Source organism: Gavialis gangeticus, unplaced genomic scaffold, assembly GCF_001723915.1.
Source record: "Gavialis gangeticus isolate Ggan-Ray unplaced genomic scaffold, GavGan_comp1, whole genome shotgun sequence".
Classification (NCBI taxonomy): domain Eukaryota; kingdom Metazoa; phylum Chordata; order Crocodylia; family Gavialidae; genus Gavialis; species Gavialis gangeticus.
The window spans coordinates 10,762,329-10,776,137 of NW_017729016.1; the positions used below are offsets into that span (position 1 = coordinate 10,762,329).

The following is a 13,809-nucleotide window of genomic DNA, read 5'->3' on the forward strand; positions in this document are numbered from 1 at the left end:
ATACATGGCACTGTGAGCTCTCTAGCATCCACAGCAAGCAAACAGGAGTTCAGCTTACAGGATCCAAAACATGCCCAGCACTGTGACCCAAGTTCAATTTATCTATACAAGGATGTATAGATGTATATAATTTATCTTGCAAGGATGACAAGCTGAGTTGGCTATGACAAAATTAAAACTTGGGGCACATCTGTGTAATAGGCAATTCCAAATATGTGCTTTGCCATCCACATTGGTAGTCCAAGCACAACAAGGTCCAGCATATTGTAGAGGGGGTGGGGAACAGAGCAGAAATAAAAACCTTGCATGAAGGGAAACCTTGTTCTCATTACAAGTGTGTGCATGCGTGCATGTGCGTGCGCGCGCATGTGTGTACATGCAGTCTCCACTCCACTGAGAATAATGTAATCAGCTCAAGCCCATGTAAAATTTTTATTTTGTCTAAGTTGAAACAGATCCTCCTGATTTTGTTACCAACTACACAGACAAGACCAAAATACTTGGTTGATATAAGCTGTGTTCCTCTGCCGGCTTCCATGAAGTCCTGCCAACTTTAGACAGCTATAAATCTGATCCAAAAACCAGCCACAAAAAAGGTCTCTCATAAATTACTAAAGATGATCTAGCTTCTGGCTGGCATGGCTGCTTTTACATTCATGGTACACCAACCAACATTCCTAGCATGATCACTTGCCTTTTTAATTGGAGCTTGACTCATCAGAAAATTTAATTAACTGACTTAACGGATGCCAAGGATACAAAAAGCAAACCCTAAAGTAGGAGGTTTTCACCCCTCTTGGGCTTAGAGGCAAAACCACCAAAGGATGTGGTTGATGCTTTACACAATTCAGCTCTGCCAGGAATGTACACCTCTTTATCATCTTTCCTCTGCGGAGCCCAAAACACACACTAACTGGTCAAGTCACACACAACCTGAGTGAGCCAGAAAACCCCTAAGTAGGGAATCATTCCCCACCCAACACGAAAATGCACCCAAGGCTTAGGCAGGCACACCTTATTTATTCTGTTAGAAGCACACGTGTTCAAATAACATGAAACTATTTCCAGGACATTGCTTCTGGATGTCCGTTCTCCACCTGTTCCTATGTGGCCATACAGGATTAATTATGAGACATCTTAGGAGTAGTGTCCTAAGAAGACTGTGCAGTCTAGTGTGCCGAGAACACTGAGATGGCAATCAGAAGACCTGTCCTTTTATCCCAGTTCTGTTTACTGAATTGTGTAACCTCAGGCAAGCCACTTTACCCCTCTTCACCTGTTTCCCCATCACCCTCTGTCTCATCTGCGGAGAATGTGAATTTTTCAGGGCATAGACCCTCTAGGGGTGCAACTACATGAGACGCATTCATGTGCATTAACTTAATTTCATGCACATTAAGGGTACATGTCTACACATACGCACCTTTAATGCGCATTAAAAATGGAAAATTTAGGTTGATCATGCCTAATCTGATACCTGCAAATGCACGTATCAAATTTAGGTGCAATTAGTTAAAGTGGATTAACGCAAGTGTAGAATCAACATGGCCCTAACTTTAGCGTCGGGTCTGACCAGCTACTAGGAGATTGGCCTGAGCCCAGCTCCAGGGCTCCTGGCTGGCTGCTTTCTCCCCCAGGGCTGGGCTGGTCTCTGGCAGCCCCTAGCTGAAGGCTATAAAAGCCTGCAGCTATTTTATGCCCTGGGGCGCACTGCACAGGAGCCTGGAGCCTGTTCACTCCCCAGGAGCCCAGCAGACCCCATATGCTCCCCTGGACAGGCCCCTGGCTGTCTCTGAGTGTCCTGTCCTCTTCCAGAGCTGCTGCTTGGCCACAGGTGAGTGTTGGAAAGGGCTGCAGCTTGCTACACCCCTTGCCCAGTCCTGAGATCCCCCCAAGACTGCTGCCTGGCTGTCTGTGCCTGGCTGTCCATGCTGCTGCTCACCCCCACTGTGCTTGCAGGTCCTGTAGTGAAGTGCCTCTGCCATGCAGGTCTTGGCCCTGTCCAGAGTAGGCCACACAGGGACAGCCACATGGAAGCCCAGAGAGCTGGCAGGGGACAACCATGTCATCATCCTCCTTCCTGTTGAGCCTGAGCCCCGCCCACACACGCAGACCCATGCCAACTACCAGGAACTCCAACTGGACCTGGGAGGAGGTACACAACCTCACGGTGCTCTGGGTCTGTGCTGATGTGCAAAGACAGTTCACATGGGGTGGGAGCTCGAAAGCCCACATTTACGAGACCCTGTCAGGCAGGATGGAGGAGCGAGGATGCTCTCAGTTGGTGTGGCAGTGCTATGTAAAGTTCAAGGTCTTGCAGTGGATGGTCATGACTGACTTCAATAGTTGGTCCAGTCATACCCAAAAGTCCATACTCTTTATGCAGGAGCTGACCCATGTTTTGGTGCCCCAGGAGACCGGCTGCACCTCTGCGAGTACCACTAGCAGGGGCAGCCTGCCCAAGTTCCTGCCCTGCCCCAAAGACTCCAGTGACATGTGACCAGAGGAGGGAACCTCGGGCCTTGAGCACCCTGCCCCATCCTCCCCAGCTGCTGCATCAATTGGCAGCTCATGGAGCCTTGCCCAGCGGCTGCCTCACCCTCAGTGCAGCCACAGACCCTGGCACAAGGAGCAGCCAGCCACATCACTGCCAGCCACCAGCACCACCAGTTCCCCCCTGGGGGGGAGTCCCTGGCCAGGCTCCAGCCTACCACACACCATGGGGCATGGAAAGTGGGCACAGCCTGACACCATTGCTGAAGGGGAGGCCCATGCCAAGCCATCAGCCTCGCCAGCCCCAGATACATGGTAAAGTCCTGCACTGGGGAGAGCCCCCCCAGTCCCTGCCCCCACTCCCAGCCTGACTCGCCCACAGTCCCCTGGACCTGTCCCCCCTCACCCAGCACACAGGCAGGACACAGTTCAGAACTTTACTGAGCATCCTGTGTCCCCACAGCTGGGTTGGCACAAGCCTGTCACACCAAGGAAGGCAGTGATGCTGGCAGTGATATCCTCCTCGGCAGCAGGGGACAGGGATGTGTAGTCCTGCAAAAGGTAGCCCTCCAGTTGGCAGCGAAAATTGCGGGACAGCTCAGGCTTACCCCTCATGTCATCCTCACTCAGGGTCCTGAACCAGGAGTGCAGGTGTTCCTGGGGCACCAGAAGGATTAGCAGCAGTAGGGAGTACTGGCTTGGGCACCTCTCAGTCTGCACAAACAGCTCATCGTGCATCCATGGGGCACACTTGGGATACAGCAGCAATGGCAGGGAAGGGAGGGCAGGCCCCAGGGCACCTCCCTGGAGAGGCCCCCTATGGGGAGAGCAAGGTTGCAGCCAGACCCTTGCCCTAATTGTCTGGGAGCCCCACATGCCCTGAGCCCAGATGCCATGAGCTGGTCAGCAGCACAGCATAGCATTTGGCCTGCAGGGGTGAAGAGGGAACAGGGTCTAGAACCACAGCAGCAGGTGCTGCCAGCAGCCTTGCCTGGCCCACTCTGGGAAAGGGGTGGGAGAGGCAGGCTGCCTGCAGCCAACACCCAGCAGGTCACCAGTCCCAGGGCAGCAAGGGGGGATAGAGGGCTCAGCTGGCAGCTGCCAGGGCCCAAGCCTGCCCAGCAAACTTACCATAGTCCCTGGGCACCTGTGCATGGCCACCCCTGATCTGAGGCTGGGCAACACATGGCCCCTAATGCAGAGCATCTTATCTCTGAAATGCTGCAAACTCTCACAAAAGGCTTCAGTCTCTTGCTTCCGCAGGTCCAACATCTGGAGTGGGGGAGAGCCCACCAGCCCCAAGGGGGATGCTGCCTCAGGTCACTGCTACCCACCGCTGGAGCGGTCCGGATGAGCCAGCAGCACACAAGGGACTGGACCCTGCTGTTCCAGCAGCTGATGGCAGGGGCGGAGGAGTGTGAGGCATGGGATGTGCAGGAGCAGGCACAGGAGCTGGCCTGGCAGGTGGGGGTATGGGACTGGGCGTAAAGGAACCAATGGGCCTGCATGGAGGCCCTGGAGTGAGAATTCCTGGAGCAGCTCCAGCAGCAGGGGGACACCAACCACCAAGCCATGGAGACCCTCCTGGCCCTAGCAGCCACATACATGTCCCCTGCTGCCTGGCTCCTCCCCATGACCCCACAGGGCCCCTGAGTTCTGCCTGCCCCACAGCAGGCCCCCAGCCCACCTGGCCCCAGAAGGAGGTCCTTTGGTGCCTCCAGCCTACCAGACCCCCTGGCCTGGCCCCCACCCAGGACCTGCCACTATCCACCTGGGCCTGGCCCCACTGCTCTCCCCTGCACCACACAGCCAAAGACCCAGCCCCACATAAGACCACCAGTTGCTGGGCTCGCCAAGGCCCCCAGACCAATGGGGGAACATCGAGGGGCTGGGGTGCTGGGCACCTGCTCCAGGGCTCTGCCCTGTAGGACTCCCCCACAGCCCACCCCCTGAGGCTTGACTAGCCAAAAATATTGCAAGCAGTTTTCAATATGTATATAGTTTGTCCCATACATATATTTTAGAGGTGCACTGATATATCGATTCAATATCAGATTGGCATCAATATAAAGAAAATTGACTGAATCAGAAATTGGCCTGATGTGGCCTATAATTTAGCAAATTTTGGGGTGGCTGGAGCACCCCCCACCCTTGTAGCCCAATGCCAGTGCCGCCACCACCCACCCTGAGCACAGCCTGGCCCAATGCCCACTAGGAAGAGCCCTGCATAGCCCCAGCCCCAGCCTGCAGCCGTAGCCCGCCCCACACAGATCCAGGGGGCACATGGCCCCCATGTCTCCCAGGGTACGAGCAGCAGCAGGAGCCACTCCTCATGCCTCCTGGATGCGCTGCAGCTCTGTCCCATGCCCACCCTGCCCTGGCTGTGCAGTGCCTGTCCCAGGCCCACTCCCTCCCTCACTATGGGGGCCTCGATCTGCCCCGCCCATGCCCTTTCCTTTCCCCCTTCCCTTCCACCACAACAGACTTACCAGCTGGACACTGCCCTTCAAGTTGCCAGGCTAGTATCGAATATCAGATCAGTATTAGATCAGTATGTCTCCTTAAAAATTGGCTATCAGTATCAGCCCCCCAAAATTTTTTATCAGTGCACCCCTAAAATAGTTTGTCTCCTGTATATAGTTTGCCTCATGTAAGTGGGTTTTTTATTGTTGGTGTGTGGGGAGGGTGGCGGAGGGGCATTGTTTGTTGAGGGGGAGGGATGGGGCTGAGGGTTGTGAGGGCAATGAAGTTTTTTGTTTCACCCATGTGCATGTCCTGAGAATAGTGCTACGGGTGAGTAGGGGGTAGGGAGTGTGTGGACGGCGAGGAAGGTGGGCTGGAGCAGGGCGTACAGGGTGGGTTAGGCAGGACCTCCTGCAGCCAGTTCCCTGGCCCCTGCTGGCAGGTGAACAGCTGTCCTGGGTGGGGAGAGAAGGGCCCTGCTGGGGCCAGCAGGGCCAGCAGCAGCACAGGGCACTGGTCATCGCTGACAGGGGCTGGGCTGAATCAGCAGGGCACTTGGCACCACTAGCAGGGGCATGAGCAGGCACAGTGGGTAGGAAGGGAACTGGTGCATGCTACCCCTGCCTTGAGCCGCATACCCAGTGCAGGGAAGGGGATGTCTAGTGATCAGAACTTCCAAGATGGCTGCCAGGTGCTGACAGCTGTCTCTGGCTTCAACGCAGCTGCAAAGTGCTGCCAACCATGTGGCTGAAGGCTGGAGCTTCTCCAGAGGCCACAGGAGGATATGGCAGCACTGAAGGGATTTGGGACTAACTTTAGTGCCAAGTCTCTGCACGTGTAGACACCTGCCAAAAATCACTTAATGCACATTAAATTTAGTCGCACTTATTTTACATGTAGACATGCCCTAAGAGTCTAAAGAAAGAGACAGAAACAGCAGACTGTCTACATTTGCATGGAGTCCTTTCTCTGCTATTTAGTTCAACCTGGGCACATTTGCACAAGACATGAAAGGCGCAGTACACTAATTCTACTGCACATTAGTGCAGCAGAAAAAACCCGTTCCAATGTGCAGAAGAATTAGTCTAGTGCACATTAGCGTCACAAAAAAGTGTGTGCTGGCACTAATGCTCAGTAGCGCCAATTACAGAGCATTTAGTACCTGTAATTACAGGTACTAAACTTAATGCTCCAGAATTACAGCACATTAATGAACGTGTAAATGCACCCCGTGTCTGATTTTCTTGTATCTAAGAAAGAGCACCGTACGCCCAAAATCTTGTCTAGCAGCTCTCTGAACTAAACAGTTGGTCCAATAAAAGATACCACAAAAACTCTTGCCAGTAGTCTATTCTTATGAATCTGAGTAACTTGCTTTACGAAGTCTTTATCTGTGATAAAGATGAGACATCCAACCACCTGACACCAGTTTCATTTTCACCTATTGCCCCTGATCACAGGGAGCTGATATTTTGTAGGTAAAAACAGTCATTCACTTCTGCAGAGAGATCACCAGAAGTTCTTCCTGGAATCTTCAATCATCATTTTGAATGCACTCTTTCATGTGTAAAGGTGTGCATGCAAAGCAGTGATTAATTATAGACTTTCTACTGAGGAAATTTCTGTGCATGAAGGGCAAGATTTAAATTGCTGATCAGCATCACTTTTGTTATGATATGTTTGGAAACAAGCTAATGGATTGAATTTCAGCATCCTGTACAGACTCTAACATCTGTTTCTGCCATGTAAGAAATGAAAACCTCTAGAATATTTTCTTTCAGGTGCTGGCTTTAAAGGCTGAGAACTACTGCTGGACTGTTGCAAAAAACAAAACAAACAAACAAACAAAATCACCCTCTGTCTTTCCATCAGGGAAGCATAAACTCCACCATGAGCCTGGCTTGCCAAAAAGGCTCATGAAACCTCTTTGCCTCTGCAAGGCTGCACAAAAGCACACCACAGCTGTAGCCTCTGGGCTTTTTCCGATCTACACCCCTCACTGCTGATTGGTCAAGGGGCTCTGGTGACCCCACCCCACGTCACTGATTGGTTGACAGTTCAATCACTCATCTTCAGACTGCAGCATTACATCTGGCTTCTTGAAAAATGGCACTGAAACCCTTTTGCTTTCCTGACTGGCACCTTGCCTGAGTCACCTGCACTAGCTCAGCCTCTCAGTAGCTCTTTCTAAAACCACGTGCTCTGTGGCTGCAGGGATTGCCATCCTTTCTCCATATTCCAGTAACATTTTATTTTATGGAGAGGGAGATTCCACACAAAATCGTGGGCAATGCCATTTTTCACAGTGATTGTGGAAGCCACCTTTTTTTCACAGTTTCTGTTAAAATTGTGAAACTGCGCTTGGAGTAGGCCCCAAGTATAGAGATTGTGCCTGCTCCTCAAGGGAAATAAGGTGTCAAAAAGGGCAGGGAGGGAGAAGAGATTATAGTGTCAGCCCTAAAGAAAGCAATCCACTGTATGCAGCAATTCCTATATATGTGGAGCTATGATGAGAGACTATGCTTGTGTGAGCTAGGGATAACTGCACTCTATTTCTATTAAAAACATTTAGCACAGACCTGGTCTCCATTTACAAAATTAATTCAACATATAGCACTTCCCCTGGCTGGGGATAAATTCTGCTCTTCAATGAAACTGCACCAGCACAATTCAAACGAGAGCACCGTGTGGCTCTGAATGCATCTGAGCAAGGCACTAAGAAGTGGAAATGAAAGTATCAACAACAGTAGAAACAGAAAGATACCAAATAATGTCTGGTGGAAACTTTCTCTATTCTTGAATGTTGTGCTTTCTTCCTAAGGGAATGAAAGCATGCACTGCAGTGACACACAAAAAGATCTCTCTGCAACCTGAGGTAACTCTGGCTTGCGCGCAAAAATATTGTTCAAAATTCAGAGCCCCACTTGCAAGAATGGGGAGATTAGCCTACTCAGTGTGGTACTGAGAAGCTAGCAGCCTTCCACTTTTAGGTCACCAGCTGCAAGCCAGGTTAGGCCAGCAAAAGTCCTGCCATCCAGTATCACATCAGTGACCCAGCTGCCTTTAGCAAATAGAAACCCTTATTGCAAAGGCACCACAAGAGACTTTTTAGTTGGCCATCTCAGCCAACAAGCAAAGTCTGGAATACCATGAAAACCCCAATTTAACATTCATCTTTTTTACTACAATAGAAAACAAGAGCAGATTCTCCAGTTAAGAGCAGTACTACTACACATGTACTGCCACCACCAATGCCACATGGTGTGATGCAACTAAAAAGAAAGCTGCAGCCTCCAGCTATGCAGGTGCGCTTCCTAAATGCTTATCAGCAATAATGAATCTGCACCAGTGCTACTACCCATGTGAGCTACAGAGTAGACTAGGCATCTTCATTTCAAATGCTAGATTATCCCATCCAGCTCCAAGAAATCTTTCTGCAGTGTTGGTGCCTGTTGAATGTTTTCATACCTCACATAAGAAAATAGCAGATTCAGGAATGCAAAGAACACCCACCACCCTCACCATTCACTCATTTTCTCTTCTTCCTGCTGCTATTTCTTCTCTACAGCACTAGAAGATTCCCACCTGGATCCAAACACCTGAACAGTTCCAGAAGCTCTTATGGGTGTTCAGAGCAGGTGTTTTGCTCTAGGCCCATCATAACTTTTCAGGAAACAAGAAAGAGCAAAGACTAAACTATAAACCTCAGCAGTTCTGTTCACACATCAGTAACTAATACCAGCCCTCTGAAGCACGTAGGCATGAGCAAACCAAACAGAACAGTGGTGCCATGGACTAGCACAAGAACATGGACTAACGCAAGATATCTGTATAATTCTCCAAGTAAAAATTTGGTGGGGTACCACAGCAAGCATTTTTCTAAGGTCTGGGTGTTGGTATCATCAGATGCTCCTTCCTTTATGCCTCTCTTGCACAGAGCTTTGACTTCAAACCAGGCCAGTGGGTATGGAAGAGTTCAGCACTACTTCCCTCCACACATGCGCCTTCCAAGTGACACCAATTAAGAGTCGATCTGACAAGGTGTGTCACTAAACAATGCCATTCTGCAGGTAGCAACACTAGAAGAATGTTTTGAGCTGATGAGTGCAATGCTAATTAAAGTTCATCTAAAGATGCCAGAGTTGGTTGTGCCCTAAATGACAGCTTCTGAGAAAGAGGTCACCCTGCGTGGGATACACTGCATACCTAGGATGGCTGATGTGATCACTTCTGGCACAGCCAACATAATGTCACACTAATAGCAAGGAAACATTTTACCTGTGAATACTAGGCTGGCGCTTTCCAATTCTTCTTGTGGCACCTTGAAACTGAAGGATTCATTGTAGAAGGGATCTATTGTACCCTTCATGCAAGAAGTTTTCTTGGTTTTTGCTAACTTTAATCCATGGACCAGCTGAATTTTCACAAAGGGATCTGACAGAAACATAAACACAGTTCCAGCTTTACAAGTGCAGTTGGTCAATATTCCTATCTCATACAATTCTGAACAGTCAGAGTCAAAGATATGGGGAGCGGCATCATGCAAAAAAATGGCATTAGTGAGTAATTTAGGCTGTTATTATGCCAGGCACCAGGTAACTTGCAGTGGAGATATACGAGTCCCAAACAGCAGGTTTCAAAATGTTCCCCACTGATGCTGCCTGGAGCACAAATAATGGAGGCCCTCACAGAGGCCAAGTATGTTGCTCTCAACAACAGATGCTAACATTCTGGTTACAGCGGCAGCTGGAGACAAGGAGATATTTTGCAGGGGTGGGGAGTAATTACCAGCTGCCAGAATGATTGAACTGGCTTTATCTATATTGACAAAAAAGCAAGGGATGGGTGAGTGGTCACTGCCAAATATCACACAGCACAGCCTTTGCAAAATTAAATAACTTTTATATTTAACATTCATGTAGTACTTTGCATCTAAAGGGCAGGCAAACATTAATAAAGAGTCCTAGGCCACAAAAGCTGGTACAGGATCTATGATTTAGAAAAACCTGGTTCCCAATTCCCTGTTCAGGCCCACAGATTTTGATATACATGCCCGTGAAAGAAAAAAAAACTCCCCGACTCATTAGAACTTTCCAAAGCCACTGTATTAATGAGTTAGGTGTCCAAATCTATAAGGGAGCATAAAAAAACTGGAGCCCAAGTATATGGGATAATTTAACACACACACACAGTAATTTGAGAAATACACTGCTCTTTACCTGAACCTTGGCTCATATCTGTCTGAAGAAGCTGTTTTGCTCTAATAATGTCTACGTTCAGTCTTCCTGCACTGGGTAGGTAGTTTAATGATAGCAGCAGCTCCCCCAGTTCAACTTCATTCTACAGGAAGAAGGAAACAGAAATACACACAACTGGAAACTAAGAGGGAAAGGCAGGCAAAGACAGACAAAGTAGCTGCTAAATGTCTCAGAAATATCTAAAATCACATTGGGTGCCTGTACACGTGCAAGGAGCCAGCTCCGACGTGCTGTAATTATAGTATGTCAGAGGAAACTCAATTAATTGAGTCTGCTGGAGCATGCTAATTAGCATGCTTGAGCCAGTCTCCATATCTCATGTATCAGTGTCCCCATGCTTCAAAATGGTGGCGGGGGTGCTTTAACTAAAATTTGAATGACCTTTAGTTAAGGCACCCCTGCTGCCATTTTGAAGCACGGGGACGCTGACACATGAAGTGCTGTGGGGGCTTTAATTGGAGCAGCTCTTGGAGCTGCTCTAATTAATGCACCCCTCTCTCCCTCTGTCCCCCCGCCCCACCACCACCTCCAGAGCACGTGTAAAAATGCCTATTCGGTTTTGATCCTTCCCCAGAGCTGTTTGGAGCCTTGCATTGAGTAGGAGAAAGGCACAGATACCATCCCTTTGGTCTGACCTGAATCAGACCGGAATCAATGAACTCTCGTTTTAAAACTGCCATCATTTCCCAACACCAAACTGTTGCAAATCAGGCACACAAGAACTGCAGTTTCTCCTTCTTACATTTGAAATTTGTCCACACAATTTTGATCCTAATTCAATGTCTTTAATTCACCATTCCCACAAATGTAGGCTCAAATATGCAACAGAGCCACTTCCAGATCTGCCACTGACAGTCATAGGGATGGCAGGCATGGGGTGCTTAAAGGACAACGCCTTCTTACATCATAACATTTCCTTTGCAGCATGAGGCTACAAAGGGAAAAATTCAGAGGTGGCATTCATTTAAGAACCTACCCAGTTACATCCAAATATTGCAGTGTCAGGCTTAACTGTATCCTTGCTTTTCAACAGACTGTCATGAACTTAGTTTTGCAAAAACTTACCTGTTGGTCCATTATTTCCTTCCCCTTTTCTAAATAGTATTTGAAACACGAATTTAAAAAAAAAATCTGAGAGCTGGTATTACTAACCAGTCCACAAACAGGACTACTTTAAATATAAAATGATATGAGCTGCTTTTGAAACTTCTTGATGTTGTTATTCTACTTGTGTTATATGACAAGACATATCCAGTGAACATCATTACAGATTTCACCACCGCAGCTCAGATACCTGAAATAACCAGAGTACTATCCTATGCTCACAACCAGACATGAGCTTGTGCTTGTGCCCAAATTCCCACAGAGATGCTGGAAAAGCTCAGACTCAGATCTGATGTTTGTAGCTTGTCTTAGCAAGGAATGAGACATATGAGGTTGTTACAATCACTACATAACAGTAAATGTGTGTAATGGCAGCCACAGCACCAGGACTACGTAAGAAACAGATGAAAAGCTTCGATAGATGCAAAAGTAGTTAGAGCTTTGTGAAAAAAAGCCTGTAAAAAACCTAGAATTATGGCCAAGTCAACCAAAGTACAAGAATCAGGGTAAAATTCAAGGTAAACTTGGGCAGAGCCCTGAATGAATTTGAAGTAGGATTCAAGAGAAACTGGGGGCAATTTCTAAGCTGTCATGTACAAACTGGGCAAAACATGATCATTTTTGCTCTGGGATGTAGCTCTGAGTCTTGAGCTAGACTGAACTGCAGTATTAGAACAAAATGAGAAGGTTTTCACACCTGGAAACCACATCAGCTGCTCAGATATATCTGAATTAACTGCAACATCAATGTTACTCTCTTGCCCCTCTGTTCTTAACTAGGTGACTATGATCTCACACAACCTGGAGCAAGGTATGCCAGAGATGGTTCAAATAAAGGTGCTTTTTGACTCCCTCCTCCCCCCCCTTAAAATAAATGGGTGTTAATTCTGCTGTCAAGTCATTTTGCTCCTGCCCCTCAGCATCTCCTCTTCTACATTATTCCTACTAACTTCTCAGAACTACAGGACAAGGATGCATTTAGTACACAAGGGAAGAGGTGATAGGGTAAGGAAAGCGCTACACTTCAGATGTAATATAAAGCTGTAGTTTCAACTGGACAAGGCACTCTTTTCCACTTCCTGTGGTTTTCAGTCAACTATCTGGTTCCATCCAAAGATAGCTAGAGCGAAGCTACAAAAATGGCCAGGCAGCGGGATATTCCTCTTCAGCTACCCTCGCACACTTCTCCAATCTGTTAGTGCAAGCAAAGAGAGAGTGAAAGACAGTGGAAATGAGTCAGGGGTAGCAGTGTCCATCAATAATGGTCATAAAATCTTTGCCTCAGTCCCCTGACCACACATAAACCACAATGGGACAAGGCTCCACCACCCAAGAACCGGGGTGGCTGGTCTGGGGTTGGGAAGTAGCTTAATGGCATATTTCCTCTCAAATCAGCAGGAGTTTATTCATGGAAAATAAAAAGCTGAAAGTTTCCCTCCAGACATCTCATTAATCCCAATGGGTATTTGGAGCAGCAACCCATAGGATCACAGAAGAGCTGCTATGAAGGAAGGAAAGTCCACTCTCAAACTTTATGCATAGAGTGAAAGGTAAAAGGTTAATCTGTAAAAGGGATACAGCCTTCAAGGTTTTTTTGTTTTGTTTTTTTAATAGGAGTTAAAATGGGGGATTGGATATAAAGCCAGGTTCCATCCACAGCCTATTCAAGAAGATTCACCGTACCTCCACACAGACCTAACCAGCCACCTGGAGTGGCCAAGGAACCATCTTTTTGGGAAGACCCTGAGCTGTTTTCAATGGGGCTTGCCCAGGAGACAAACTCCTTGCTGGAGTACATCAGGTCAGTGGAATCAAGTAGAAGCTAAATCAAATTGAAAATGCAAGAATATGGAACGCAAATTATTCTTTTACTGTGACCATAACCATCACAGCCTGTTATAACTTTAATTTCCAAGTTATTAGAGATCATTTTTATTTTACCTAAATAAGACGACAACAGGAAGTTCCTTCTCCTCTTGTTTTTAACCTTAAGGAATTCAGACAAAACGCTGGCACTCTAACACAAATCACACAAATCTAACACAAAGTGCACTGATAGAGATTTTCTTGGCTGATGCCAATAGCCAGTTATTCACCATGCATATTGGCCAATACCAATCTGATAAAATGATTTACAGGAATGCAGCCAGATAGCATAGAGTGCAGTGCCTTGCAGGCCAGCTTGTGGAGGGGAAGGGGCATGGAGGAGGGCAGACACATGCAAGGAGGGCAGACTGAGGGCCCCCACGGTGAGTGAGGGAGTGGGGCAGGGGCAGGGGCTGAGGGTGCTGCCCAGCCAGGGCAGTGAATGGGACCCTGGGACTGAGGCAGGGAGTGGGACGGAGCCACATACGGCTTGTTCAGGGGATGAACATCACCACACTTAAAAATGTTGGTGGGAACGCTTGACTAACTCATCAAATGAGCTTTAGTTCAAGTACTGCCACCACCATTTCTAAACACGGGAACACTTTTAGGAGTGGAGCAGAGC

At 48.0% G+C, this 13,809-nt stretch overlaps 1 protein-coding gene across 1 annotated transcript in view; it reads right to left on the bottom strand.

Annotated features, from left to right (window-relative positions):
* SYT17 (synaptotagmin 17) overlaps positions 1-13,809 on the bottom strand; it is a 93,288-nt gene that overhangs the window by 43,517 nt on the left and 35,962 nt on the right. The window contains exons 7-8 of the mRNA XM_019512600.1: positions 10,176-10,296; positions 9,235-9,390 (exon numbers count right to left, since the gene is read on the bottom strand). Coding sequence (XP_019368145.1) covers positions 9,235-9,390; positions 10,176-10,296 — 277 coding nt within the window. The remainder of the gene's footprint in view (positions 1-9,234; positions 9,391-10,175; positions 10,297-13,809) is intronic.